At 60.1% G+C, this 27,883-nt stretch overlaps 3 protein-coding genes across 8 annotated transcripts; 1 reads left to right on the plus strand and 2 right to left on the minus strand.

Annotated features, from left to right (window-relative positions):
• Positions 1-1,993: 1,993 nt before the first annotated feature.
• ANO8 (anoctamin 8) lies at positions 1,994-11,708 on the plus strand. 3 transcript variants are annotated; one of them, XM_084302577.1, is made up of 18 exons: positions 1,994-2,213; positions 5,078-5,188; positions 5,373-5,505; positions 5,605-5,743; positions 6,112-6,208; positions 6,529-6,645; positions 6,733-6,860; positions 7,142-7,303; positions 7,504-7,656; positions 7,742-7,868; positions 7,964-8,019; positions 8,107-8,181; positions 8,391-8,534; positions 8,819-9,499; positions 9,594-9,785; positions 9,909-10,040; positions 10,182-10,292; positions 10,411-11,708. In XM_084302577.1, exons 1-18 carry the CDS (start codon positions 2,057-2,059, stop codon positions 11,086-11,088), a joined length of 3,393 nt encoding a protein of 1,130 aa, XP_084158703.1. In that variant the 5' UTR covers positions 1,994-2,056; the 3' UTR covers positions 11,089-11,708. The 3 variants fall into 3 exon arrangements, with proteins under 3 accessions (XP_084158703.1, XP_084158704.1, XP_084158705.1); XM_084302578.1 differs by having other exon boundaries at positions 10,414-11,708; XM_084302579.1 differs by lacking the exon at positions 8,391-8,534.
• A 1,799-nt stretch (positions 11,709-13,507) lies between these two features.
• Positions 13,508-26,118, minus strand: DDA1 (DET1 and DDB1 associated 1). Of its 4 annotated transcripts, none has more exons than XR_014619172.1 (6): positions 26,080-26,118; positions 22,202-22,282; positions 21,689-21,740; positions 21,312-21,373; positions 17,659-20,329; positions 13,508-15,496 (listed from the first exon to the last, which is right to left on the minus strand). XR_014619172.1 is itself a non-coding variant. In XM_084302682.1 (6 exons), the coding sequence occupies exons 1-6, from the start codon at positions 26,080-26,082 to the stop codon at positions 19,461-19,463; spliced, it is 246 nt and encodes an 81-aa protein (XP_084158808.1). In that variant the 5' UTR covers positions 26,083-26,118; the 3' UTR covers positions 13,508-19,460. The 4 variants fall into 4 exon arrangements, 2 of the variants coding, with proteins under 2 accessions (XP_084158808.1, XP_084158807.1); XR_014619173.1 differs by having other exon boundaries at positions 13,508-16,756; XM_084302682.1 differs by having other exon boundaries at positions 13,508-19,465; positions 20,287-20,329.
• A 795-nt stretch (positions 26,119-26,913) lies between these two features.
• MRPL34 (mitochondrial ribosomal protein L34) lies at positions 26,914-27,759 on the minus strand. Its single transcript, XM_084302464.1, has 2 exons — positions 27,669-27,759; positions 26,914-27,465 (listed from the first exon to the last, which is right to left on the minus strand). Exons 1-2 carry the CDS (start codon positions 27,713-27,715, stop codon positions 27,192-27,194), a joined length of 321 nt encoding a protein of 106 aa, XP_084158590.1. The 5' UTR covers positions 27,716-27,759; the 3' UTR covers positions 26,914-27,191.
• Positions 27,760-27,883: the final 124 nt, after the last annotated feature.

The following is a 27,883-nucleotide window of genomic DNA, read 5'->3' on the forward strand; positions in this document are numbered from 1 at the left end:
TGGGCGGCGGCGGGGAATGACGCGGCACCGCCTGAAGCCGTGCGGGCGCCGGCGCTGCCGCCCGGCGTGGGGCACGGCGCTGCGCGGGGCTGGCCGAGGGGGTCCCCGCTGGTGCCCCCCGGCCCCCCTCGGTCCCCCCCGGTCCCCTCCGGTCCCCAGCGGGCCAGCAGCGCTGCCGGGGCTCAGTCCTGTCCCCCACAGCTCGGGGGTCCCCCTGGTGGTCCCCCCAGGAGGTGGAGGGGGAGCAGGAGGTGGAGGGGATGGAGGGGATGCAGGGGATGGAGGGGGGTGCAGGGGGTGCAGGGGGTGCAGGAGGGGCAAAGGAGGTGCAGGAGGGATGCAGGAGATGGAGGGGATGCAGGAGGGATGCAGGGTGATCAAGGCAGGGGTGCAGGAGGGATGCAGGAGATGCAGGAGGATGGAGGCAGGGATGCTGGCAGGGTGCAAGAGGTACAGGAGAGACAGAAGAGGGATGCAGGAGATGCAGGAGGGATGCAGGAGATGGAGGGGATGCAGGAGGTGCAGGGGGGATTCAGGGTGATAGAGGCAGGGATCCAGGAAGGACACGGGATGAGGGAGGTGTAGATGCAGGAGGTGCAGGAAGGATGCTGGATGCTGGAGGCAGGGATTCAGGGGACGCGGGAGAGACAGAGGGATGCAGGAGATGCAGGATGATAGAGGCAGGGATGCAGGAGATGCAGGAAGGATGCTGGATGGTAGAGGCAGGGATGAGGTGGGATGCAGGAGAGACACAGAGGGACACAGGAGGGATGCAGGAGGGGCGCAGGAGGGATACAGGATGATGGAGGCAGGGACGCAGGAGAACACAGGAGGGATGCAGGAGAGACACAGGGACACAGGAGGGATGCAGGAGGGGCGCAGGATGATGGAGGCAGGGATGCAGGCTGGATGCAAGAGATGCAGGAAATGCAGGAGGACACAGGAGGGATGCAGGAGATGCAGGAGTCCCAGCGATGCTGCAGCCCACCAGCACCACCCCCGTGCATACAAACCCCTCTGGATCCCCCCCTGGATCCCCTCCCCGTGCTCCATGGACCACGAACACGGGGCCAGGAGCCCAAGGGAGGGGACGCAGCAGCGAGGAGGGGCTCCAGCTCCAAGGCCACGGGGGGGGGGTCTCAAAAAGGGGATGGGGACGGTGGCCAGGCCTGGCTCGGGCAAGGAGCCAGCTCGTGAGCCCCAGCGGCAGCTGCCGGAGCAGGGGACGGTTCCTGGTGGCACCGCGTCACCGCTGGCACCCGGCGCCGGCCCCAAAATAACCGCGGGTGCTCAGAGCTGGGGGGGCAGGGGGGGGCAAAACCTGCCCATGGGGGTCCCCAAGCCTTGATGCCCACACTGCCATAGGGATGGGGGGTGCCTGGGGGGGGCTGCAGCGGGATCCCCACCCGGTGACACTCTGGGGGTTTCGGGGGGGGTCATTGGGGTTGGTTTGGGGGGTGGGGGGGGCAGGGGAGGGCTCCCAAATGTCAGCGGGACAGCACGGCCCAGGTCGGGTTCCCTGCGTGCCTCCACCCGAAATAACCGGGCCTGGGCATGGTGCCGGGGGGGGGGGGGCGGGTTAGGTGTGGGGGGGGGGGGGGCAGGGATGTGGGGCAGTTTGGGGGGGGGGGCGAATCGAGGGGCTGGGATGTGGGGCAGGAGGATGGAGGGGGGGTCACACAGGAGGGGGGGGGCGATGCGGGGGTGCAGGGGGCATCGTGGGGGGGGGGGTCAAGCGGGGTGGGGGGGTGCTGGGGATGGGTTGGGGGTGGGGTGGGGGGGGGGCAGGGATGCTCCGCACCCTCCTCTCCACCCCGGGGGGGTGATGGAGAGGGAAGGGGGGGGTGATGGAAAAATGGGGGGGGGGGGGGGTGAAGGGACTCCTGGGTCCCCCTGCTCGGCGCTGGGGGGGTTGGAGGGGGGGGGGGGGGCGCTGCGCTCCGCCGCCTTTGTCCCTCCTCCTCCTCCTCCTCCTCCTCCTCCCGGCCGGGCGCGGCGGCGGCGGCGGCGGCGGCTTCGGGAGGCTTCGGGAGGCACCGAAGCCGCTGCGGTCCCCATGCACCGATCCCCGCCGTGCCCCCGCCGCGCCCCCCCGGTGCCCCCCACCATGCCCGAGCCGCCGGCGGCAGCTCAAGAGGGCGAACGGCCCCCCCGGAGGCCCCCCCCGGCAGCCGACGAACGAACGGAGCCGCCGGCCCCCGCTGGCGTTTTGGGTAGGTGGCACCGGGGATGGATGCGTAAAAAAAAAAGGGGATGTGGGGGGGGGGGGGGGGGGAACCGGAGGGAAGTGGGGAGTTGAGGGGGGGGGGGCCACGGAACCGGGAGGAGTCGGCCCCCCCCTGGGTTTTGGGGGGTGGAAAGGGGCCGCTCCCTGCGGCTCAATGCGGCGGGGCCGCTCGAGGAGGGGGGGGGGAGGTGGTTTTATCCCCCCCCCCACCTCTTTTTGTGCCAGCCCGGGGGGGGTCGTGGTGGTCCCAGCACGGCTCTGTGCTGCCCGCACCCCCCCCCCCCCTCCTCGCCTTCTCCTGGCTGTTTGGGGTTTGGGATGGATGCGCGGCCCCCCCCCCCCCCCAAACCCGGACCGCTCCGTGCGCCCCCCCCCCACCAGGACAGGGCACATTCAGGGGGCTGCGCGCCCGAGGATTTATCAATTGATCAATGCCCCCCCCCAGGGCAGCTGTGTCACCCCCATGCCATGCGTGTCCCCCCCCCCCCACCGTGGAGGTCCTTTTGTCCCCCCTTGCCAAGTCCGTGGCCCCCCCCCCCAGATGGGGTCCGTGCGCCCCAAGGGCAGCGGGTGCAGGACGAGGGCTCTGCCAGCGGGTCCCCAAGGTGGGGAGGGGGCTGCAGGAGAACGCGTGCCCCCCCCTTTGCCCCCCCCCAAGCAGGTGACAGCACCGAGGACGTGGCCGGGCTGGGACACGGGGCGGCACGGGGGGGGAGCGTGACCCACTTTGTGCCCCCCCCCCCCCCCGCAGCAGGCAGGTCCGGCCTCCAAATGACGCCCGCCTCTGCCCCGAGCGGCCGCGGGTTTCACGGGGGGGGGGGGGGTGTAGGGAAGGATTTTGGGGTCCCCAGAGCCCTGCGGCTCCGGTGACCTTACCCCAAGGTGAGCGGGTGGCCGCGGGGACAAGCGGGGAGCGAGGGACAGCGGCGGCCCCGCAGGCTCGGTGGCTCTGCCGGCGGTGGCACCGGTGGCACTGGGAGGGGATGTGGGGCAGGAGGCAGGGCCGGCCCCGTGGCCAGAGGGGGGGGGTCAATGCGGTGTCCCCCCACCCCCCCTCCCCATGTTCAGGGGGACAGGACCCGTGCTCAGGACCCCCCTGCGGCTCCTCCACGTCTCTTCCAGTGACCTTGGGCAGGAGGAGCCCCGCTGCACCCCGAGCAGCCGAGCCCAGCTTTGGGGTCCCCGCGCCCCCCATCCCGCAGCTCCTCGGGATGCTGGGGGGGGGGCTCACACTTTTCTGGGGGCCTCGCGGTGCGAAGCGGGGCGCTGTCGTGGCCTTGCACACGTGGGGGCACGCACGCACACACGCGTGTGTTGGGGTGTCTGTGCGGTGCCCCCTCCCCGGCCGGCCGCTCTCCCAGCTAGGATTTCAGCTCCCCGTGCGGGGCGTAAATAATTCAGCCGGCTGGTGGCCCTCTGGGAGCCTCAGCACCCCCAGCCGAGCAGGATGGGTGCTCGTCACCACCCGTGCCGGAGCAGAGCGGGGGTCCCACTCAGGCTGGGGGGGGTCCCAGTGTGACGGGCAGGGTGCCTGCACGGAGCAGAGCTTGGGGACCCCGCGGGGACACCCCCGTCCCCACACCTGAAGCGTCTCCCTCCTGGCACCCTCGCGGCCCTACAGCTGTGCCAGCACCCACAATGCCGGGTTTGTGTTCGGCCAGGCCCTGCCTCGCCGCCGCGAGGGCGTTTTCTGCGTGCGGGGTGGGCGAGGGGTGCCCCCGGGGTGCTCCGGGGGTGTTGGGCGAGCCGAGCCGTGCCGAGCCGTGCCGAGCCGTGCCGAGCAGCCCGGAGCCGTCCTGCTCTTTCGCCCACGGTGCGGGCACAGGGCGGCTTTTCAGCTCGGCCCCTGCCCACCCGGAGCCGCCGGCAGCGGGGGAGATGAGTTTGTCGGGTCTCAGCCAGCGCTGGGGCCCTGCTTTGTTTTGGGACGGGGAGCCCGGAGCTGGGGCGCATCCGTTGGGATGGAGCAAGTCCGGAGCAGGTCCGGAGCAGGTCCGGCATTTCCTGTTTTTTGGGGCCGGCGTGCCCGGTGCCAGCAGGATTTCCTGTGCCCCGGGACCTTCCCAGCCCTGGGGCTGGCTGTTGTGACATCCCCTGCGCCCTGGCTCAGCAGGGGGAAACTGAGGCACGGAGGCGGCCGGGTGCTGCTGGCGTGCAGGGGGGGGACCTGATGGCACCGTGGGGACCTCGTCCTGCCCTCCCTGCCGGTTTGGGATGCGCCGGGTCCCAGTCCAGTGTGAGAGAAATGATGGGGGCACCGGGCATGGGGACAGCGAGCCTCCATGGCACGGCCACCCCAGAGCAGGACGGGGGCTGTGTCCCTACAAAATCCCCAGCCGGGGGGTGACAAGGGGACCCTGGGGACCGTCCCCATCCCCGCTCTTCGCAGCGGCACGGGGCCTCCCCGGGTTTCCATGGAGACCGGCTGCTTTTTCGCTCTCCCCATTTTTCCTGCCATTTTCCATCTCCCGGCGCCGCGGCCCTGCCGGAGCCCGGCCTCACCGAGGGGCCGCGGGCAGAGGTGAGCACGGGGTGGGGGGGGGGGACACCCAGGGGGGCACCGGGGATCCCGACCCTGCCAGGTTGTGCCACCGCCGCCTCCTCCCCGGCAGCTGTCGGGGCTTTTTCAGGCATTGGGAGCTGCCGGAGGAGAAACCTGAGCCGGGGCCGGCGTCACCTCGCTGCGACCCGCTGGCACGGCCACCGCTGGGGACACACCGGGGTCCCTGTCCCCTTGTTTGTGCCAGCAGCTGAATCATTGTTGATTTGGGGTCCGGATCCGGGTCGAGGTAGGGGGGAGGCCTGGGGGTGCCCGCGGCCGTTCACCCCCTTGTCCCCCCCCCCCGGCAGACAAGCTTTTTGGGAAGCGGCTGCTCCAAGCCGGGCGCTACATCATGTCCCACAAAGCCTGGATGAAGACGGTGCCCACGGAGAACTGCGACGTGCTGATGACCTTCCCGGGTAGGGAGATGCGTGGGGTGCCCGCTGCTGCTTCAGGTTTGGGGAGGGGGGGAGGTGAGGAGGGGTCCGATGGCACCCGGAGCTCCTCACAGCCCCGTACCCGCGGTGGGGACATGGGGAGGGACGGGGATGGGGGACACGGGGACAAGCGTGGGCCGGTGCGAGCGGCGCCGTGCGCCCCCAGACACCACGGACGACCACACGCTGCTCTGGCTGCTCAACCACATCCGCCTGGGCATCCCCGAGCTCATCGTGCAGGTCCGGCACCACAAGCACACCCGCGTCTACGCCTTCTTCGTCACCGCCACCTACGAGAGGTAGGCTCCCGGCCACGTCCCCGGCCCTGGGTGCAACCCCCCCGCCCCCCCCCCCAGCGCCCTCAGCCACGTCCCCGGCCGTGTCCCCGCTCCCTGCAGCCTCCTGCGTGGGGCCGACGAGATCGGGCTGCGGAAGCCGGTGAAAGCCGAGTTCGGCGGGGGCATGCGGAGCTTCTCCTGCGAGGAGGATTACATCTACGAGAACATCGAGAACGAGCTTTACTTCTTCACCTCTCAGGTGGGGCACTCAGGGGCGAGGGCCGGGGGGCAGGGACATGGGGACATGGGGCAGGGACATAGGGAATTGGGGCAGGGACACGTGGATGTGGGGCAGGGACACGTGGATGTGGGGCAGGGACACGTGGATGTGGGGCAGGGACACGAGTCATCTCCCCGTCCCCATGTGAAAAAGGGGATTGGAGACCCCCTGGCCCAGCTGGGGACCAGGTTAAACACCCCCAAGTTGGGGACAAGAGAGGTCCAGAGGGGACAGGAGAGGGCAGGGGGTGGGGAGGGGATGCACAGGGGGACACGGGTGTCACAGGAGGGGTGCTGGGGGCCGGGCAGGGGGCTCACCCCCGGGCTCACCCCGCTGCGGTGCCGCAGGAACGGCAAAACATCATCAGGTACTGGCTGGAGAACCTGCGCGCCAAGCAGGGCGAGGCGCTGCACAACATCCACTTCCTCGAGGGGCAGCCCATCAGTGAGTACGGCACGGCACGGCACGGCCACCCCCCCCCTCAGCCACCTCCCCACATCCCGGCTGTGCCACATCTCACCCCCAGAGGGTCCCCGGGGTGACAAACAGGGTGACAGCGGGCACGCGGTGCGCACGCCGTGCCGCGGCCAGGGTTGGGCACCGAGCCCCGATCTTCCTCCATCACCCCAAGCCCACCCTTCCCGTTATCCCTACCCCAAACCCTGCCGTGCCAGGCCTGGCTGGGGACACATTTTGGGGACCCGGGGTGAAGGGGGGGGGGACAGCAGCGTCCCCACGCCTCACCCCCTGTCCCCGCGGCGCAGTCCCGGAGCTGGCGGCCCGCGGCGTCATCCAGCAGGTCTTCCCGCTGCACGAGCAGAGGATCCTCAAGCGGCTCATGAAGTCCTGGGTGCAGGCGATCTGCGAGGCTCAGCCGCTCGGTGAGGCGCCGGCAGAGGGTCCTGGGGTGGGTTATGGGGGTCCCGGCCCCGCTCACCGCCCCCACCACCACCCCCTGGCCCCCGCAGATGAGATCTGTGACTACTTCGGCGTGAAGATCGCCATGTACTTCGCCTGGCTCGGCTTCTACACCTCGGCCATGGTGTACCCCGCCGTCTTCGGCTCCATCCTCTACACCTTCACCGAGAGCGACCAGGTGCGAGGAGGCTGGGAAATGGGGCAAATCCCAGCTTTTTGGGGGGACGTTTCCCTCCCCGCTCCAGCCTTTCCCTTTGATGCTTTAATGCCCTAATTGCTGCGGAGCTGGGAGGCTCCTAATCCCATCAGCTGCTTAACCGCATCCCGAGCCCTCAGGGCAGTGGGATCGGGGTCTAGGAGGCTCCCCAGGACCACTGGATGGGGTGGGGGCTGAGCTGGGGGGGTTCTGGGGACAGGAGGGGACCGACCCCGATTTGGTGGGTGCCCTCCACCCCGCAGACCAGCCAGGACATCTGCTGCGTGGTCTTTGCCATCTTCAACGTCATCTGGGCCACGCTCTTCCTGGAGGAGTGGAAGCGCCGCGGGGCCGAGTTCGCCTACAAGTGGGGGACGCTGGACACCCCCGCCGAGTCCATCGAAGAGCCCCGGCCCCAGTTCAGGGTGAGCACTTTTTGGGGGGTCCCCATGGAGCTGAGCGCCGTCCCTCCGGGTCCTGTGTGCGCGGAGGGGGCTCAAGGCACCGGGGTTGGTGCGCAGAATTGGCACCATCGTGATGTCTGTGGTTGTTCCTGGGGGTTTGAGCTGGGTCCCCCCGAGGGCAGCACTGGGGTCACACGCAGCTGTCCCCCCCAAAAAATTAGGGCATTAAGAGGATCAGCCCCGTGACCAGCGCGGAGGAGTTCTACTACCCGCCGTGGAAGCGCCTCCTCTTCCAGTGCCTGGTCAGCCTGCCCGTCTGCCTCGCCTGCCTCTCCTTCGTCTTCCTCGTCATGCTGGGCTGCTTCCAGCTCCAGGTGGGTCCCAGACTGCGTCCCGGCACCTGGGGGGCTTCCACACAACCCCCCCCTTTTCCCCTCTTTGCTGACCCCATCCCCGTAGGAGTTTGTGCTGAGCATCAAGGAGCTGCCCCGCATCATCCGCTTCCTGCCCAAAATCGTCCTGGCCGTCATCGTCACGACCTGCGACGAGGTTTACAAGAAGATCGCCTACTGGCTGAACGACATGGGTGCGTGGGGGCCGGGGGCAATTTGGGGGGGGGGCACGGCGGCGGGGTTGGATGCGGGGACCCCCCCCCAAAAACTCACCCCCTCGGCTCCGCAGAGAACTACCGCCTGCAGAGTGCCTACGAGAAACACCTCATCATCAAAATCGTCCTGGTAAGGGGGTGGATGGGCAGAGGGGGGGGGCACAGACGAGGGTCCCGGCGGCCGCCCCGCGCTCACCCTGCCCTCTCTGCCCCCCAGTTTCAGTTTGTAAATTCATACCTAAGTCTTTTCTACATCGGTTTCTACCTCAAAGACATGGAGCGGCTCAAGGAGGTAAGGAGGCAGCGCACGGGGCCAGCGAGGACTCCCCCCCCCCCCCAAAAAAAAAAACCTCCCCGATGCCCTCGGATGGACAGACGGACGTCCTCGAGCCAGCGGCACCCGCACCCGTCCCCCCCCTCCTGCTGTCCCCGCATGCCGCGTCACCGCTCACGGGTCTCTCTCTGTCTGTCTGTCTGTCCGTCCTTCTGTCCCTTCCACAGCTCCTGCTCATCTTCTCTCTCTCCCAAAGCCTCATGCGTCAGCTCAAAGAGGCTCTCCTCCCCTTCATCTTCCTCCACCTCCACCTCTCCCTCATCTTCCTTAAGGGCCTCCTGGGCTTTTGCTGGAGACTGGGAGTATCCAAAGTAGGAGCAGGGAGGGCGGGGGGCCGTGCATGCCACCCCCGACCCCCCCCCCACGCACCCCAGCCCCCGGGGGTCCCGTCCCCACCACGGTGGCCCGCACGAGGCCGGTGAGCTCGGTGTTACTGGGGTGAGGGGGGCACCGCTTTAGGTGTCCCCCCCCCCTCTCCAGCAGCGGCGTGGCCACGGGGAGGAGCGGGGACCCCGCGGCGATGGGGGCGCGGGAGGGGGACACCCGGGCGCTGGCACCCCGGGGTGACAGCGGGTTGCCCGGTGTCCCCACGCAGATGCTGGCCACGCTGCTCATCACCCGCCAGTTCCTGCAGAACGTCAAGGAGGTGTCGCAGCCCCACCTCTACCGCCGGCTGCGCCGGGGGGACCTCAGCCTCCGCAGCCTCCGCGAGGTCGCCCACGCCGTCCTCCGCCTGCTCGCCCGTCCCCGAATCCCCCCAGCCCCCGGGGCAGCCCCCGAGGGGTCGCGGGGCGAGAAGAAGTGTCTGAACGGGGGCTGCGGGGTGCCGGAGGAGGAGGAGGAGGAGGAAGAGCGGCGCGAGTCGGATTCGGAGGACGAGAGCGCCCTGGACTGCGGGTTGAAGCTGAAGAAGGTGAGCTTCATCGAGAAGGCCGAGCGGCGCGGCACGGAGCCCGGCGGCCCCGAGGACGAGAGTTTCCTGGAGGAGGGCAGCCCCACCATGGTGGAGAAGGGCATGGACCCCGCCTCCGTCTTCGAGCTGGGCGAGGATGAGGATGAGGCCGAAGGCCCCCCGGGAAGCCCGGTCAAGGCAGCCGAGCCGGTCGCCGTCCTGCGGGGAGGTCGGAGGAGGAGGGCGGCCGAGAGCAGGGAGGAGGAGGAGGGCGAGGAGGAAGGGCGCAAGCGGAACCGAGCCTCCTGGATCGACCCGCCCGAGGAGGATTACTCCACGCAGCTGACGCAGGCGGAGGTGGAGAGCTGCATGAAGAAGTACGAGGTGAGCTCCGGCGGGGCATGGGGGGCATCCTCCCCAAGCCCCGCTGCAATGCCTTCCTCCTCCTCCTCCTCCTCTTCCTCTTCTTCCTCCCCAGGACACCTTCCAGGACTACCAGGAGATGTTCATCCAGTTCGGCTACGTGGTGCTCTTCTCCTCCGCCTTCCCCCTGGCCGCCATGTGCGCCCTGGTGAACAACGTCATCGAGATCCGCAGCGACGCCTTCAAGCTGTGCACGGGGCTCCAGCGCCCCTTCGGCCAGCGGGTCGAGAGCATCGGGCAGTGGCAGGTGGGATGGGGGCCACGGGGGGGGGCCGGGATGGGGGTCTCGGGGTGGATAGGGGCCTCGGGGGGATGGGAGCGGGCTGGCCGCAGGCTTCCAGCTCATCCCCCGGTGCCGTCCCTCGTGCAGAAGGTGATGGAGGCCATGGGCGTCCTGGCCATCGTGGTCAACTGCTACCTGATCGCCCAGTGCGGGCAGCTCCAGCGCCTCTTCCCCTGGCTCAGCCCCGAGGGAGCCATCATCTCCGTGGTGGTGCTGGAGGTACGGCGCTCCCTTCGTTATTGTAGGGTCTCCCGCTGCGCTGCCCTCTCCGGTCCCCGTTTCCCCACCCTCCCTCCCCGTGGGGTGCATTTGGGGGAAGGGGACGCTCAGCGTGCCCCCCCCCCCCCCGTGCCCCCGCAGCACTTCGCCCTGCTGCTGAAGTACGTGATCCAAGTGGCCATCCCCGACATCCCCGCCTGGGTGGCCGAGGAGATGGCGAAGCTGGAGTACCAGCGCCGCGAGGCCTTCAAGGTAGGCGATGACAACGGGGTAAAGGGGGTGCGGGGAGGCAACGCGCCCCTCGGGGCCGTGCACGGAGCAGGGACGTCCCCCGAGGCGCCCCCGTGCCCGACGCGCTCCCCGTCGGCAGAAGCACGAGCGCCAGGCGCAGCACCACTTCCAGCAGCAGCAGCGGCGCAAGCGGGAGGAGGAGGAGCGGCAGCGGCACGCCGAGTACCAGGCCCGCAAGGAGCGCGAGTCCAGCCGCGACGAGGCCAAGCCCGAGGCCGCCGGGCAGGACCCGGCCCACGAGAAGAGCCAGGGCAAGGGGAAAGGCTCCGGGGGCGCCTCGCACGGCTCCGACAAGCCCAAGCGCCCCAGCTCGCTGCTGGCCACCAACAACGTCATGAAGCTGAAGCAAATCATCCCTCTGCAGGGCAAATTCCTCTCCGGGGGGGCCGGGGCCGGCAGCACGGCCGCCGCCAGGTCCCCCCAGTCCCCCACCGGCAGCGATAACAAACTCCCCGGCTTCCTCAGCTTCAAGTTCCTGAAATCCCCCGAGACTAAAAGGGACGCGGGGACCGAGAAGGTCCAGTCGCCCACCAAGCCATTCAACCCCGGCAAGCTCTTCAACTTCGGCAAGTCCGAAGGGGCCAGCGGCAACGGGGCCGCGGCCACCGCCTCCCCCCAGCCCCGACCCGGCCCCTCCACGGATGGGGGCGAGCGGCCGGGCCCCAGCAAGTCCCACCTCAACGGGGTGCCGGAGGACGGGGGCCGCGAGGAGCCGGAGCCGCGGGCGGAGGAGGAGAGCGGGGGCTATAAACTCTAAGGCGACGTTTCGGGAGCGAGCACGGGCGTGCTGGCCCCGCGCCCTGCACCGTCCCCCTCCGTCGCATCCCCTCGTGCCCCTCCAGCCCCCCACAGCTGGGACCCGCAGCCCCCGGGGGGGTCCGGACACCCGAGCGAGGCACTGTCGGTGTGAGCAGCAGCAGGGCCCGGCCGTGTCCACGCGTGGAGCGTCCCCTCCTGTGCCTCCGGCAAATTCGGGACGGGCAGGTGAAATCCCGGTCCTGCTCCACGGCTCCGGCACCCAAAGGGACGAGGGGAAATTCGGCGTCCCCAAACCCACCGGGAGCATCCCGCAGAGCCCCCGTGGGCGAAGGCAACGGGGCTCGGCCCCACGTCTCCGATGGCAGAGGAAGGAGGCGGCGCGAGGAGCCCGATTCACCCGTGCCTACCGCCACCGCCGTGTCCTCCTGCACCGACCGGCGCCGTCCCGCAGCCTCGGCACGGGTCCGGTCCCGCCGGCACGGGGACGTTCCCCCGGCCCCAACACCGGCCGGGAGGGAGGGGGGGTGAGCGGCGAGCGCCGGCCACCCGGATTCCCATGCATGGGCAGCATTTCTTGCACTAAAACAAAAACAAAAACAAAAAAAACAAAAACAAAAACAAGGCAAGCGGCTCGCTCCCGTTCTTCGTGCGACGGCTGGAGGCGGCGGAGGCGAGAGCTCGGAGCAGCCCGGCCGTGCCCCAGCGACGCTCCCCTTCCCTCTCCGCTTTCTTCTCTCGTGGAATTAACTCGCAATAAGGCGCTCGCACACGTGGACGTCCCGGCGTGGGGTGGGGGGCACGCGATGAGGGGTGTGTGGGGGGGTGTGGGAGCAGCTTCGCTTCTGCCGGGGCCGAGATTTTGCCGCCGCCGGGTCCAGGCTTTAGCGCTTTGGGAGGGGGCTTCCCGCGGCTCTGCTTCGCTTTACGGGGTGGTGGGGGCCGGGGTAAGGCCGCTGCTCGCCGTCCCCTCGCCCCCCCGGCTCCGCTCGCTGCCCCCGCCGAGCCCCCGCCCGTTTCCAAAGCAAGCAGGGGGAAGGGAGGGCTGCGGCCGCCCCATCACTGTGCCTGGCCCAAGGCCTGGGCTGTAGAACACGTCAGGTTGTTTTTCCCACCCTGTTTCTCCCCAAAATGCGTGTTTTTGGGTTTTTTTTGTTCCCCTTTTGTCTTTGAACCAAGCCATTTTATCCAGCAATAAGGCCAGGGGGGCACAAAGGCTCTGCTGCTCCACTCACCTGCGCTGCAGGGGCGATGGTTTGGGGCAGATGGGGGGCTCCTTGCACCCAGCTTTGGGGTCCCCAGGGGGGCACAGTGGGGCAGAGCAGCCCCCTCGGCCTCCCACGGGGTCGGGCACCACGCTCAGTGCCTGCCGGGCACGAAGAGCAGAGGATTTCTGGGGCAAAATGAGGGAAAAGGGAGCAGCGGGCTCCACGGTGCTGAGAAACTGGGGCAAACGGGGCCCAAAAAGGACGGGAGGAGCAGCACGGCCGTGCCCCGGAGCTGCTGCTCGAAGGGGAGCGGGAGCAGCAGTGCCTTGAGCGAGGGGAGCTGTAACCCCAACGCCCTCCCGGGCTCAGCTCCCTGCTGCAGAGCCCCAAGTCCTGCTCAGCTGCTGTGCCCACACACCTTGCTGCCATCCCCTCCGTGCCGGGGCCGTGCGGAGCCCCCTCCCGTTCCCCGCTCCCCGTTTTGGTTCTCAGCTTCTCCCCGGGTCTGGCTCACCAGCTCCCAGCTCGGTTCTTGGTTAAAAGGCGCTGGTCCTAAAGGAATTCTGTTTGTCCCGTTTCCCTCCTGGGGTAACGGCCCTGGCACGTGCTGTCCCCATGTCACTTACCGGGGGACAGGGCAGGGTCCCGCTGCTGCTGGACCCCACGGTCCTGGGCATTTTTAAACATTTCTCTCCCCAAAATATTTCTAAGAGCGGCCGCCTGTCTGGTGTCTCACTCTTCCGGGCAGTTACTGTACAAAGGAGGGAATTGTTTCCTTTTTTTTTTTTTTTTCCCCTTCTTTTCTCCCTTGCTGTGCGCTCTCTGTCTTCGGAAACTAAAAGAAATGAAGGGGGGGGGGGTTATTTATTTCTTTTTAATTTATTTTGTCATATTTTTGTAAAACCTGCAGAAATGCAATAAAAAATATATTTCAACAAGCCTGAGGCGTGCGCTCAGTTATTGCCCCAAGTGGCTTTCGTAGCGTGCTCAGGGAGTGAGCCTCAGCGCCCCTGGCCCTGGGGAGGGCAGAAGGGGACACTTTGGGGCCACCATCACCCCTCAGCCCGCCCAGGCTTTGAGACAGAGACATCAGGACGAGCCCTGCAAGCACGGGTGGGTTTAGGGCACGCTCAGGCAGCAGCGCCCGCAGCCACGTCGCAGCTCTGTCAGCAGCAGGAAAGGGGAGAGGAAGAATGACGAGTGGTAGCCCTCTAAATTCTGCAAATTTATTGTACACAGTATCAAACATGGAAGAGTTTAAAAATAAATGCAAAATTCCAACGGCCGTGACATTTGACTAGCAGTGTATTTACAGGCACTCCACGACGGCAGCCCTTCTGCCAACACGCAGCTGTCAGAAAAAAAAAGAAAAAAACAACAAAAAAACAACAAAACCCGCGTTCTCCCGGCCCCACAAGACAGGATTTTTTTTTTTGCAAAAAGAGGGAAAACGAACTCGCGGAGACAGGTGGGAAGTTAACACACACTCACAAGCTCGACGCCGCGCTGCGAAAACCAGCCTGGGATGGCGCGTGCTGAACGGAGCGAGGAGCCACAGCAGGCACGGGGGGACAGAAAGCTGAGAGCTGCTCTGAGCCGCTCGGTCGTGGTGCGGGACGGGCCAGGGCCGGGTGGTTTAACTAAAAATACCCAGCACGGCCCGCTAATGGCACGCTGCGCGCTGATTAATGAGAAACGAATGCATCTGGAAGGCAGCACGAGCGCGGTGCAGGGGCCGTGACTCAGCTTGGCACAGCCAGTCCGACCTCACGCTGTTTCTTGCGGTATCTCATGGGGCATCTCGCGTCCCTGCACCCCAAAACCACGGCTAAGGAATGAACTGAACGGCCCGTCCTGCCCGCAGCCACGCCAGCTGCCCCAGCCCTACCCACACTCGGCCTCCGTGCTGCTTATCAAAGCGGGGAAGAGCTTTTTGATAAGCTCTTTGACCTGTTCAGGTGTCTGCAGGAAAAGCACCGCGTGTGGGTGTAGCAGAGGCAGTTTGGGTTGGAGCTGACTGGGACAAGGCGTCCCGGTGATGGGTGTGGAGCTGGGAGCAACGAGAGGCGTCGCTGCCGGCTCGCTAGCCGAACGAAGCTCGCTTTGGTGAGGAACGGGAGGAAATTGAAAGCAGAGTTGTAGCAAGGAGAGGATAAATTGCTGTCCTCGTGGGGCACGAGGCAGCTTTAAGGCAGCTTTGCTTTCCTAGAGGGGTGGTGAGCTGAGGACTGGGCTGCCCCTCGCCTCCGAGGGCTGGCAGAAGGGGCAAGAACGCAGCCCACGAGCTGGGGAAAGCCCTGCCTGCACCCTGCAGCATGCAGGGTAGCAAAAACTGGCCCACCTTACATCACCCAAAACTCCTGGCCAGCCAGCTCCTGCATGAGGAAAATCCCAGTTGGGAACAGGGTCGAGGTTTCACAGTGCTGCCCTTCCATCCTGCCAGCCCAATGCCCACTTTTGGGTTTGTATGGGTAAAACCTGGCCCTCCACCACAAAACCCAGCCAGCTCCTCAGAAGGCATTAAGGCTTCAAATCAGACTTCTTAAATGTATTCCTAGAACAAGCTAACTCTAAAATCACACCCAGGGGGAGACTCGGCTTCTCACATCTGGGGACACACTGGCAAAGTTTTGCCTTTAAAAACAGTCCCAGCGTTAGAAAACTTCAAAGCTGGCGTTTCGTTCCCTTGCTTCAGTCACAAAACGTTCCTCCCTGCAGCCTTTCCAATCCACAGAAGTTATTTTTTTTTTCCAGTAATTGAAAAAGGAAAGGTTCCAGAAGTCCTCCCTGACATTAAACTCTGGAGATGACAAGCATTTCACACAAAAGACAGCTCAGCACACGGCTCAGGATGGGCACGGCGGGCTGGATGCGACCACTAGCCCCAGCTGCCAGCCCACGCAGCCAGCCCACCTGGCCAGCCTGCTGGCTCAGCCTTTCGGGTGATTTCTGGCACCAAAACCTCCCGGATCAGCTGTCAGATGAGACCCCTGGGCCGCACGCTCGCCGTCAGGCCGCAGACATTTGTGAGGCAGCAGAAGAGAAACCCGAAAGCGCAGTCAGCACAGCGTGAAGGTCAGCCTGTGCCTCACCAAGCCCGTGATGCAACACCCCTCCTGGGCACCGCGACCAGCACAGCCTCCGCATCTCGCTCCCAAAAATACCCTGTGCTGCTCTCCCAGGTAGATTCAGCCCTCTCTTCTGTAAAAAAAAGGATTTCCCACTCCTTGTTAGACAGCAAAAAAAACTGTAAGATAAAACCTGACACGGAGAGACGTCAAGTGGAAGCCCTCTGGTCGCGGTCGGCACATCGCTCAATTCCCCTGCTGCCAGGCTGACGTCATTAATGCAGGAAAACTATTTTCCTATTGTAGATATGCGGGGCTTTTTGAAAAACCTTTACAAGAAAAAAATGAAGCTAGTGGTAAATAAACAAGCCAGGAAACAGTAAGTGGTAACAGAGCCGACAGCCACAGAATTTAAGAACAAAATAAAAAGAAAATAAAATCCAAGATTCCTGCTTAGCCTTTGCCATTAAGGCCAGAGACAAAGAGCTCGCCAGAAAATAAAGCTCTGAAGTTCGACCTGTTCTATCTAGTGCAGAGTGAGAACGCTGAGGTTAATGTTCATCACGTTCAGAAGTTGTCTCAGAGGAAGCAGTCCGAGCACCCACGACTAACTGCTGCGTAAGGCACACGCTGGAGGGAAGGAAACCCATCTGCCACCTGATCCTACTCGGGAGCACACCGCACGGCCTTGCCCACACGGGGCCTTCAGCAAAACCCCAAACAACTGCCTGCACGTGGAGCTCACCAGCCACCAGCTTGGCTTACCCCGTTCTCACCAGGATTATGATGGCAGAAAGGAGTGCCCAGGTTGCATGCATCCTTGGGATTCATCCCCAGGCTCAGAAGCCAGCTCTGAACACGGCCACTTGGGACAGAAATCCCAGGCTTTAAGACTGCTGCTGCCTCTTTTCTTAGCCTAGGACAGACACAAAGTATTATTTTTTTTCTTTAAATCAGATCTAACTTATCTAAATGACTCTAAAAGCCTGTTCCCTTACTGTGAAAGGCATCCTGTCCACCTTAAACACTCCTCTGGTAAAGACTTTGAACACTTTGCAGCCCAGGTGCAGCTCAGCAGCCTCAGGCAGGAGCTGAGCAGCTCCTTCCTGCCCTCCCAGCCTGGATTTCCATCCCGCTGCTGGTCACCAGTCTTCACAGCTCAACGCAGTTTCAGGGCTCATCAAAGACTTCTGCACGTGCTTGCCAGCTCCGTAAGCCTCGTAGCAGTCCTTCACTTGCCAGTTTGGTACAAAAGCCAACCTTCCAGCCACGGGTTCTGCTGCGTTTTGCATTTCCCTGGGTTTATACTGTCACCTCCAGGCTCCTGCTCGAAGCGCGGGCGATACCGAACGCGCGGCGGGTTCAGGGCCTCGTCCGTTAGGGCCTTGAAAAACTTCCAAGGACACAAAGAGGAAGCAGCCTGAAAGCCACCCGTGCAGATGTTCCCTAACCGAGCATCCTCAGACAAAACAAACTAATCCGGCAAACGTCAGGAATCAGCCATAAATGCAAACAAACACTTTGCTGCTCTGATGCAGTTCCCTGTGAATTCACAGCTGGGCAGAACATGTTAAAATCTGCCCTTCTTTCCAACATTCCCCCCCCTCCTCCAACTCTTACGTGTGAGGAGTAGGTTGGTGGTTTTTTTTTTTTTTGACTATTTCTCCCCTAAAAAATAAAATAAAATTATATGATACCAAGAATTAACCTAGACAAAACGTTAGTTTCCCTGCACATCAGTCACTAGTGTATTTTTACGTTAGAAAAAGGCAGTGCCTAACTTTTTAATATTCTAAACTTACCCAACATACATCTCAACTGCTGTTTAGTGCAGGAGCGCCCTGCCTGGCAGCACAGATGCCCCCAAACAGGACAGTCTGCTCCTGGACGGACTCATCGTCCCCTGGTAGAAAGAAACGTGCTCCTGCTGCTTTGACTACTGAGCAAAGATTCCCTATTCAGCTACAAAAAATCCTGATCTCTGACAAGTATCTCAAGTTCTCATTAAAAAAACCAAACCTTTAGTGTACATTGGTAACAGAAACAATACAAATTCCACTGGGCAGACACGTACAAAAGAACCCCTGAGGGTCACTAAATTTCAGTCACTTTGTAACAAGAGAGGCTGAAGTGTGAAGAGCCAGGCATTGTACAAACAGTGTGGTCAGCAAGAAATCCAGGGTTTGGGTTTTTTTTTTTTTCTTATTTTTGTCGTTTTCAATGCACTAAGGCACCAGGAAGTCACAGTTAGGCAAGTAAGATCTTCCATGCAACACTCAAACCTGATACACTTACCATGGATTAAACAGATAGGATCAAAGTGCAATAGCTTGAGGACAGCACTCTGGAGCCAGGAGCAGCAGGAAAAGTGGGCTGGAGAAGGAAGGAGAGGAGGGAGCTCTCGCTGCAGATCAGGTGGGATGTAGAAAGACCCACTGGGGGTATTAGAAATCCACACTGCTTGTGCTCAACCATGAATGCAAAAAAACAAACAAACAAACAAAAAGACAAGTTTGATACTTAAGGTCACATCTCTTTGAAGATAAGTTTCTCCATCACTTCAGAACTACTTTTAAAAAATAAAAAATAAAAAGGCAACCTTCTCTTACCTCCTAAAAATCTCTGAAACATCTCAAAGGCTCCCAGAACCAACAGGAGAATTTTTAACGACACGGAGGGAACAAAGACGGGGGTTTACGACAGGAAGGAACTGCCAACTCTCTTTAATAGTACATCACTCTGTCTAGCAGAGAAGTCAGCAAAGCCCAAACCTTGCCATGTCAATCAAGTATACAGCATTTTACAACTTCAACGCACTGTACAAACATTAGTCTGCAAGGCTGCAGCTCTCAAGCTTTGCTAAAACACACAAATTGGTCACACTTTACCACCAGCTGCATGTCCGTTTCCTCTTTTGGTATCTCACAGCTCTTCACAGGATTCTTCAGCTTCAGGTGATCCCTGCGAGACCAGATGCTAACACAGCATCTTCAGTTAACATCCTGCACTTTGCACAGAAGTACTTGTTGGTAGCGGCACGCTGGGAGAAGTCCTCTTGCAATTGCCAGTAAATCCGACGGAATTCTAAGTAGTTTTTATCTTCACCAACACGGTTGGCATTTCCAACAACATTCCAGTAATTTGGAGGTTACTGCCATGGCAAAAAGGTAACGTTTTCTGAGGCAGGTACAAAGTTCTAAGCTACTCAGTGTTAACTTTGAGTTAAATTCACTCGCTGCATCAGGAACTCGGTGCCTAACACACATTTGAGAACGCCGAGTGAGCTGTGCCCTGCTCTTCCCAAGGTTCTGCCTCATAACACGCAGTCATAAGCAACGGTTTATCTCCCTTCGGGTCCCCTTCGCCCCCACACCTGATCTCGTGGCGTCCGCTGGTAGGAAGGGGCTGCTGTGGAGAAGGGGATAGCAGAAACCCTGATCTCAAGGCTCGTGGCCACTGCAGTCGCACAGAACTGGGCTCATCCCGGATCTCTAGAACAACGTTCGCGTGAGATTTCTTGAACTGGTGTTTCAGATTGGTGAACGAGGAAAAAACACAGTTATAACTTCATCAATTTAAACTAACACAGTGTGAAGTCAGCTTCTTACATTAAAGCAGACAAGACATCATTACTAAACTACACCTTCCCTGTCCCCTTCAGCGACGATGGTCATTTCCTTTTAAGTCTCTGAACCTGCGACTCCACCTGGACGACTTACGGGTCTCCACTTCTGCTCCTCCTGAAGAGTCAGTGAAGGGTTACAGGCAACAGGCACTGAGCTGTCCCAGTCCAAAAGAGATGGGTTGGTCTTTAACGGAGACCACGGAAGCTCACGTTTGGATCAACTCAAAGTCCCGGACTCCACTCCAGACATGCCAATATCGCAGGAAATTCAACGTACCATTAGTCAGAGCCGGCAGTCGACACAGAGAACTAGATCTAGTTGCCAAGGTGCTCCCAGACTCATCCGGCCAAGCGCTGCCTGCAGGGCGCCTACCCAACTCCACTCCATCAGCTGCTGCTTAAATACACTGTTGATCAAATACTCAGAATAGGATAAAAGCATCCTTTTATTCCAACGGAGAAGTTGCACATATCAGTCTGTTCAAGACCAAGAGACTGTTAGAATTAAAAGAGCAACACAAGCAACACACCTTTCACTTGAATTCTCCATGACCACTGACGCATGAGATAATGTACGCTGCCAAACGACCGTGGCCCTCACAGAACAGACCAAAAGAATACAACTGATATATCAAGTTGACAACACGTTTTGCTAAGATCAACATAATCCTAAATGACACCCATGATTTTTCTTTTTTTTTTTCTTTTTTTCTTTCTTTTTTCTTTTTTTTGTATTTTTAAGTGCAGTGCCAATTTCAGAGTATTTGAGGAAAAAAATAGTGAGGCCCCACACTTATGGCTGGACTGGGCACAAAGAAGAATGAACCACTCGTAACGTGTCAATGGGTACATGGATCAAAAAGCCTGCACCACTCCAGGGGTCTGTAACAACCCGTCTCCTGCTCAGGCTACCGTAGCTAGACCCGGTTGGTTAGGTAACAGATTTAACAAAACCTGTAAAAGTGACAGTGTATGCTTTTGAGAAAGGAGGAACTAAGGTTATACTACGTGTTTTACTGGATTGTTCCACCATCGCTCCGTAAGTTTTACGGCATAAATAAAAAAAAAAAAAAAAAACGGAGAAAAAATAAATACATTGGCTCCTATGAAGTCAGAAGTGGTTTGGGCTGCATAGTGGATGGGTGAGAGATGGGGGCAAGGGGCGAAATTTACACACTTTGAGACAAAACAGGAAGCGCCTGCAAAGTAGTAGAGGAGAAAGCCAAGAGTTTAAGTGTCCTCGTTCATATCCTGGCTGTCTGTCCGAGCGATTTTCCGTGGTGGCGCCGAATTCTCACCTTCTATTTCCACTTGCTCTTGATCTCTCTTCTTTGCTGCATTCTGTTTGGACAAAGAAAGTCACAGTGAAACTCTCCAAAGCCTTCTGAGGCTGGCGGGAGCTAATGCCAGTAGAAAAAAAATGTTGTTTGTAAAAATTTCAGGATGGAATACAGCAATGCGATGACCTAACAGACATATTGAAACAAACCACGAGGATTTTGCCCAAAGCCAAGGGGTGCTTCTTCACATTTGAGGGTGGGGCAACGACACCAATCATTGCTCTCAGCATCTTTTATTTATAGACCTCAAATATTTCATACACATGAGTAAGATTCTTTTTTCCTGCTTCTCTGAGTCAGTCCCTAAACTTATCAAAATCACCAAAAGACTTCCGTCATACACAAATATTTTCTTTTCAGCTTCAAGGCTCCTTATAATTTTGCCTCTCTCTGTGTTCTGCATCCTCTCATGATTAAGATCCCTGCTTTATTATCTCCACTCCCAAGTCCTTGCCTTGTGTCTGAGCCCTTCCAACCCAGGCAGCATCAGTCTCAGACGCCAGCTAGAGCCTCCTAATTCGTGCATTCCTGATACAGGAACTCGGATTTCGTAACCAAGGTACTTACACGGCCTCATTAATGCATTCATGTTCTGCATAAGCTCATCCATCTTTTGCTAACAGTCTTGGGAGGTAGGAGCTCTCCTCTAGCTGTAAAGCAGACAGTTGAGGCACAGGGAGACCAATTTGCAAAGGTCACAAAGGAAAATTGTGCTAAGTGGGAAACAGAACTGAAGCCTCCCAAGTTCTAGACTAAACACTGAGTTACTGTCCTCTGAAACAGAACAAAAAGCTTTAAAAAAAAATAAAATGTTGTGAGGAGACAGAGCTGTGCAGAGACACAGCCTCCTTTTGCTGAGGTGCATTTCACAAGGACTGAATCACTCTTAATTAATCATCAATATCTTGATTGTGATCGATACCCAGCTCTATCAGCCAGAGTCAGCAAATCGAGACGCTTATATTAAGGAAACACAACCATACCTTTTTGTCCCACTGCTGATGTAAGTAACGCAAAAGTATATTTGTCTTTTCTGTTACTATAACTGCCAAAGAAAGAGAGAAACAAGCTGAGGTCGTTTTAAAGACAACCTTTAAAACTGTGCAGCAATCATGACATTATTTCACGTACTAAGCATGGTCCTTTAGATTAAAGGGCAGGACGCAGGAACAGCAATCACTTCGTTAGGACAAAGGAAAAGCACAAAAAAAAACAGTAACTAGACATACACTGCTTGTAACTGCGGTGACAGTTCAAGAGTATCAGCTGATCTGAAGTTCAAAATCAGTGAATTTACGTGTATGCCAGATTTTTAAAATCCAAAAACAGGAAAAAACCCACGTCAGTGGAGCAGACTTACTTTGTTCAGACGGGTATTCTCTCGTGGGAAGGTATACGGATGGTCTTCTGTTCTGTAGAGGAATTGCACAGTTACAGAACAGCGACGGCTACCAGGTACGGCTAAACCAACCCAAAGGCCACCAGAAACCCAGGCTACAAATGCATTCGGATATTCTGCCCCGTTATATGACACTGTGCTGCTGCTTTTTTCCTCTATTTTTTAAGAAATTCGAAGCAGGTCCATTTTTCTGGTGTTTTTCAGGGCCTAAGACCATTGCTAAAAAATGTGAGCATACAGAGAGCACCACTGATGTGGCTTGGCTGCCGTGAGGACGCATGCCTCACCAAAACAAGCAGGAGGTTTTCCTCGCCAATCTCAGCTCATGAACTGCAAGCACACATGGCTGGGTTTGTTTGTTTTCTTAAAAACAAACAAACACTCGTTTCGAGTTTATTTCCCTCTCACATCCTTTGAGCCCTGCAAGAAAACCTCCCAGAGCACCGGGATTTCTGGCCGACACGCAATACTTACTGATGCTTTACATACGGAGTCCGCATGGAATCTGCTGAAGTTGCTTTTGTTGTAGACCGGTAATCCTTTCAAAAAATCGGCCTGAAAAGACAAAGAACACAAACAAAGAAGTAGGTGAAGAAAGGAAGAGTGATATTGCAGTTGTTGTTTGCTTTGGGCTGATTCTCCAAGGAGCAGCTCGGGTCGTTAGGATAAATAACTGCAGGGCTGGGAAGGATGTTGCCAGGTCCCAGCTAGTGAAAGCGGTTGGAAACCGAAACAAAAAAAAGAAAAAAACAACACAAAAGTGGTTTTGTAAACCAAGCGAATCCCCAGCTTTTGCGTTTGGCTCGCTGTTCTCCCAAAGTTCTGGAATGCAGCTGGAAGGCTGCTCGAGAAAGCTCTCCTAGCATCCAGGTGACGCGGGTGAGCTCAGGAAGGAAGCTCTGCACCACGCAGACCCCAGCGGGATCCACAGACCAGCACAAACCACACCACCACCCGAGGGAACTGCCGCAGCCACCCCGATGACTCAAATCCTCGAACACGTCCCCGTTTCAAACCAGTTGCTCTTTCGCTTTCGCAGTCACCATTCTTTGTCGATTCCCGAAAGCGACGAAAGCCTCCGAGGCCTCAAAAGCCCAATCCTTATCAGCGAGGCCCGACTTTTTTTTTTTTTGGTGAAGGATCACGCCCCTGCCTGCGTCAGCGCTGCCAGTCCTTCAAAAAAATAACCCCCCCCCAGTTCAGAAAAGAGCCGAACACGCGGGGCAGCGAAGCTCTTTGCTAAACAGCGGCGGGAACCCCGCGGAGCCCTCGCTGTTTAATTAAGCCGCACCAGCGTGAAACAGGAATTTCCTTCTCCAAAGCGAAAAAAAGGGGGGCGGGAGGGGAGCGTTACGGGGTCACGAGAACAGCCAGCTTGAAAGCCTGCCGGAGCCTCTTCGCTCACAGCACAGAGGGACAAAGGGAGATGCTCGGGGAGGCTTTGAAAGCAGCCAGGAGACGGGGAAGAAACGCACGAGGTGCCTGGGCGATAGGCAGGAGGGGCCCTGAGCCACCCGAAGCCATCAGATCAGCCACCTGCGCCGCAGTGATCCTCCCTCAAAGCCTCAAAGCCTATTATAGTGCACACCAAAGGCTGCTAATCCTGCACACGCAGCAGCCTGCTTAGGAGCAATTTAAACAGGAGGGGGAAGCAGCAGAGGAGCCGTTTGATTTCGGCCTTCGAAGCGATAAACGAACGGCCGCGGCTGCTCCACAACCGCCGGGCTCAAAGGCGTTGTTTCCACCCAAAATAGGGGCCGTTATTTTCATTAAGGCCGCATCTTTACTTCAAAACGAAGAGCTGCAATTAGCCAAACCAGAAATTATTATTCACGCTCTTGTTTTTGAGCCGACGTTCTCGTTTCCACATTCAGCCCTTCCTGGGTGCCAGGTTTTAGCTGAAAGGAGAGACTTGGAAAAAAGAGGTTTGAAGCAGCCAACGGCAAATTTCTCCCTGTCTCGTCCCCCTCAGGGGTGAGGGTCCCAGGCTGAAAAGGGTGGGGAATCCTCTAAGGACTTCCACAGGCACCTTCCTCCTCACAGCCCAGGTTCAAGACCCTCTGATTGTTTGGAAGGGCTGAGGATCTTTAGAAACATCCCCAATTTCGAAGCAAACCTTTAACGGCACGGCGCTACAGGAGCCCGCTCCAGGCAGGGCCAGGCACGCCCCTGGTTCCTTTAACTGCTCGCTTTCGGTTTCTGTTCTTGTAAGTGCAAATAACTGTTCCTGCCGAGCAGCACACAGCTTCGGGTCTGCCCCACCTCAGTTCCCTCACCCCAGGCTATTCCCCACTGCCCCATGGAGGGGTTCGGGCTGGCAGAGCCCACGTTTGCCCTGAGAGGGGGAGCAGCTCTCCCCAGGCACGCTGAAGTCATTTTTTAACAGATTTCTACAGCAGTTATGCCCAGTGAGTTGTTAAAATACCATTAAAATCATCAGTCCAAATGCATTTTAAATAAGGAACGTGTTTGAAACGTGGGTGCCCCCCTCCTCTAGAATATAAGTGACTGAAGGGGGATGTGCAGCAGCTCAGAGGAGGCTACAGAGACCTCAGCTCCTGCAGCACAGCCCCAAGCACCCCGGGCTCAGCCTCCACCTCACCTCTGGGTGGAACCACACCTGCTAGGGCAGGAAAACGGCAGGAAAATTTGGAATTTGAGCACGGGGAGAGCCATTTCTCTTGTTTAACCGCTGGGAAGTACAATGGAAAAGCCACGTTCTTAGCACCCAGGTGATCCTGCTGCTAATCCTGCGCCGTTTCAACAGGCACCTGCCCTGATGCAACCTCCTGAAAAGGTCCCCTGGGGGAAGCGCCCCGAGGCATGTTCCTGGATATCCGGCACGAAATTGGGAGCGCAGCGCCCCTTATCTGCTCCAAAGGGCACCAGATAAGGCAGGTCACCGCCGCACACCCCCCCACCGTGGTGCCACACGAGGAAATGTTCCTCCTGCAGCCCCTTCTGGCGCTCTTTAAGCGAGCAGAGCATGCCCAAACGCCCAAGCCAGCGACCTCAGGAGGCAACAGCGGCTCCTTCTACGCTTTGGGAGGTGAGGGAGAGATAAGAGGCCGTTCCTGGGGCAACAGGGCGCTGGGCTTCCTAGGAAGTCCTCGTCTAAAAGCAGAAAGGTGAAAATAAAGACAAAAAAAAAGCAACGTATGCATGCCCAGGTTTGGAAAGGAACCGCAGCAACCACACTGAGGAGTGGGAGGCCCAAAGCACGGGTGCTGGGAGCAGGGCTGTGTCCCCACACCACGCACACGCGGACGTGGGGTGGGGGAGAAGCACCAACAAGGGGCACGGCCACCAAAGCTCCCAGCTTTGGGACACGGAGACCCCCAGGGGACACCCCCCTAGGGGACACCGATGACCCCTCTTTGTCACAGGGCTCGCTGAGGGGCAGGAAAAACCCTCTCTTGCCCCCAAAACAAACCCCCCAATGAAGGGGAAGGGGACAGGATCTCTCCTGGCCGCGACCACCACCACCAAACCCCCAGGCAGCCACTTGCTACGTGGGGACACCCCGACAAACCCCAACAACCCCCCCACACCCAGACCCTCTGAGCACACAGCACTGGGGGGGGGGGAACACCCCACACCCCGGGGTACCCCCAAATTTCCCCCATTTCCCCCTCCGCCCTCCAGCACCCCCCACCCCAGCAGCCGACCCCAGGGGCAAGGCAGAGGGGGACCAAATGCCCCCCCCCACAAGGGGGACCACAGCCCCCTGCACCCCCTGCTCCCCTCAGGAAAACGGGGCACCCCCAGGAAAAAGGGACACCCCCCTCAAAAGAGCAGCTCCCCCCTCGAAAAATGCCTCCCAGGACAGCAGCCACCCCGAAAAACGGGGTATCCCTACAAGAACACCCCCCCGAGGAAAAAGGGGCACCCCCAGAAGCACAAAACCCCCCCAAAAAATTAAAAGGTGAAGCCCCCCCCCTCGAAAAGCCGGGTGCCCCCCCCCCAGGAGAACACCCATACCGAGAAAAAAAAAAAAAAACACCCCAAAAATAAACGGGGCAGCACCCCAAAACACCAACAACCCCCTCCGAAAAAGGGGACCCCCCCAAAAAAAAAAAAAAGACCGCCTCCCACAACTGCCCCCCTCCCCCCCCATGAACCCCGCCGCCATTTTGGGGGCCCACACCCGCCCCAGGAGGGGGGGGGGGGAGGGGGGGCGCACCCCCCCCTCAAGCTCCCTCAGCCCGCAGCGAGGGAGGCCCGGCCTCGCCCCCCCCCCAAAGCCTCAGGGAGGGCTCCGGGGGCTGAAGGCCGGAGGAGGCCGCGCTCCCCTCAGCGCAGGGGGCCCGGGGGCGCCGCCATTTCGGGCGGGGGCCCGGCCCAGCGCCTACCATCTTCGCCGCCGCCAGCCGGGAGGAGCCGCCCCGCCTCCGCCGCCTCAGCCGCTTCCCCGCCCCCTCCGCCTCCTCCGAGCGCTCCCATTGGTCGGCGCCGCGCCCGGCTCCGCGCTCATTGGGTCAGGCGGCCGTCAGTCAGCGCGGCGCTGAGGCGCTTGGGGTGAGGGAGGGGCAGGAAATGCCCCGCTCGGGAGGGGTTGGGAGGTGGGGGGGGGGGAAAGGACCCGGATGTGGAGCCGGCCGCGGGGAGTGATGGGAAATGTAGTCCGAGCGGGGATCCCCTGTCCCTGTGGCTCTCGTTAATGAAGGTTGCTGTTAATTGCGTGGTAGGGGTGAGGCTGTTAATTAGCGGCGCTGGACGGCCAGCAGTCTTGAGGAGGAGTTGGCATGCAGTCGCCGTGTGTAATCAGAGCGACCCCAAACCCTGCTGCGGCCCTGGGAAACCAGGCAGCAACCACTTGGGGCAGGCAGCGCTCCCCAAACAGCTCTGCCCACAAAAAGTCACCCCTGGGACAGAAAAACCCCCCAAATCCCCTTCAGACCAGCACAGGAACGGGTGTCCCAGCCCAGAGCTGCCACTGAGGAACACGACAGCATCCCTGACGATTCCCCAATAATGTGTACCTCAAAGGGGTAAAAAAGCAGAGCAGGGACACTGAGGATTTGGCCGTTGTAAAATACAAACTAAGCTCTCCCTGGTGTCAGCCCTTATTCCACGCTGCTGCCATCCTTTCAAGGCTCCCAGGCACTTGTGAACCTCAGATCAATCTGCCTTTCCTCTCCCCGTTAACTTCACATCGACAATTAGTACAGGAAGCGCAATAAAAGCTGCTAGGCTTTAATTACAGCTTGTGTTTTCCACAGGTTTATCTTACGATCACGCGTACACATGGCAGTGACCTGACAATTAAAAAAGCAGCCAATAAACCAAGCCCTCGCAGACCGCTCTTCAACCAGGGTGATTCCTCTCGTGCTTCCAACGCAGAAGTGGCAGCCGGGTGCTGTCCTCAGTAAAAGCCCTCAGGCTGCGTCACTCCAAATCCGAGGCACTTTTCGGGCTCGGTTCCGGCTCGCCCCATCCCAAACCGACCCCACGGGCCGAGCCCTCAGTGGCTCAGGGACTTCCTGCCCTTGAGCATGCGCCGCAGGATAACCTCGATGCCTCCCGGCGTGCTGATGCGCTTGATCCAGCCGTGGGTCCGTTTGCGCTTGCGGTTGTTGGGCTGGTACTCGTTGCCCCGCGCCTTGAGGCGAACCTGCTGCAGGCTCCACGAGGACACCGGGCCGCCGAGGCCGAGGGGCAGCTCCCGGGACCTTGACAGGACGGACGCCGCCCGGAGCTGGAAGGGAGAGGCCGCGACGTGCCGCAGGAGGAGAAAACTTGGCAGGGAAAGAGAAAAAAAAGGAAATAAATCAGCGGGGAGAGGCCGCGGCGCTGCCCCAAGGCCCTGAGGAGGCAGCGGCGCCTTCAGCACAGCCACGCCGGGGGAGAACGGAGGGAATCTCCGCGGCAGCGGGGGTCAGGCCCGGCCCCGTTACCGGCCCCGTTACCGGCCCCGTTACGGTTACCGCGGTCCCGTTACCTGCCGCCGGCGGCCCGCGGCCACAGCAGGCCCAGGCCCGCCGCCATCACCTCAGCCCTCCCTAGCAACGCCGTCCTCCCAACAACACCGCCCCCTATTGGCTCCTCGCCGCCGAGGGGGAAAGCGCGCATGCGCCCTGGAGGGCTCAACTCCGCCGTGCCGCCGCGGGGGATGATGGGATTTGTAGTCCTGGGGAGGGCCGAGCCCGCCGCGTT

Source organism: Netta rufina (genome assembly GCF_964035555.1).
Source record: "Netta rufina genome assembly, chromosome: 28".
Taxonomy (NCBI): Eukaryota; Metazoa; Chordata; class Aves; order Anseriformes; family Anatidae; genus Netta; species Netta rufina.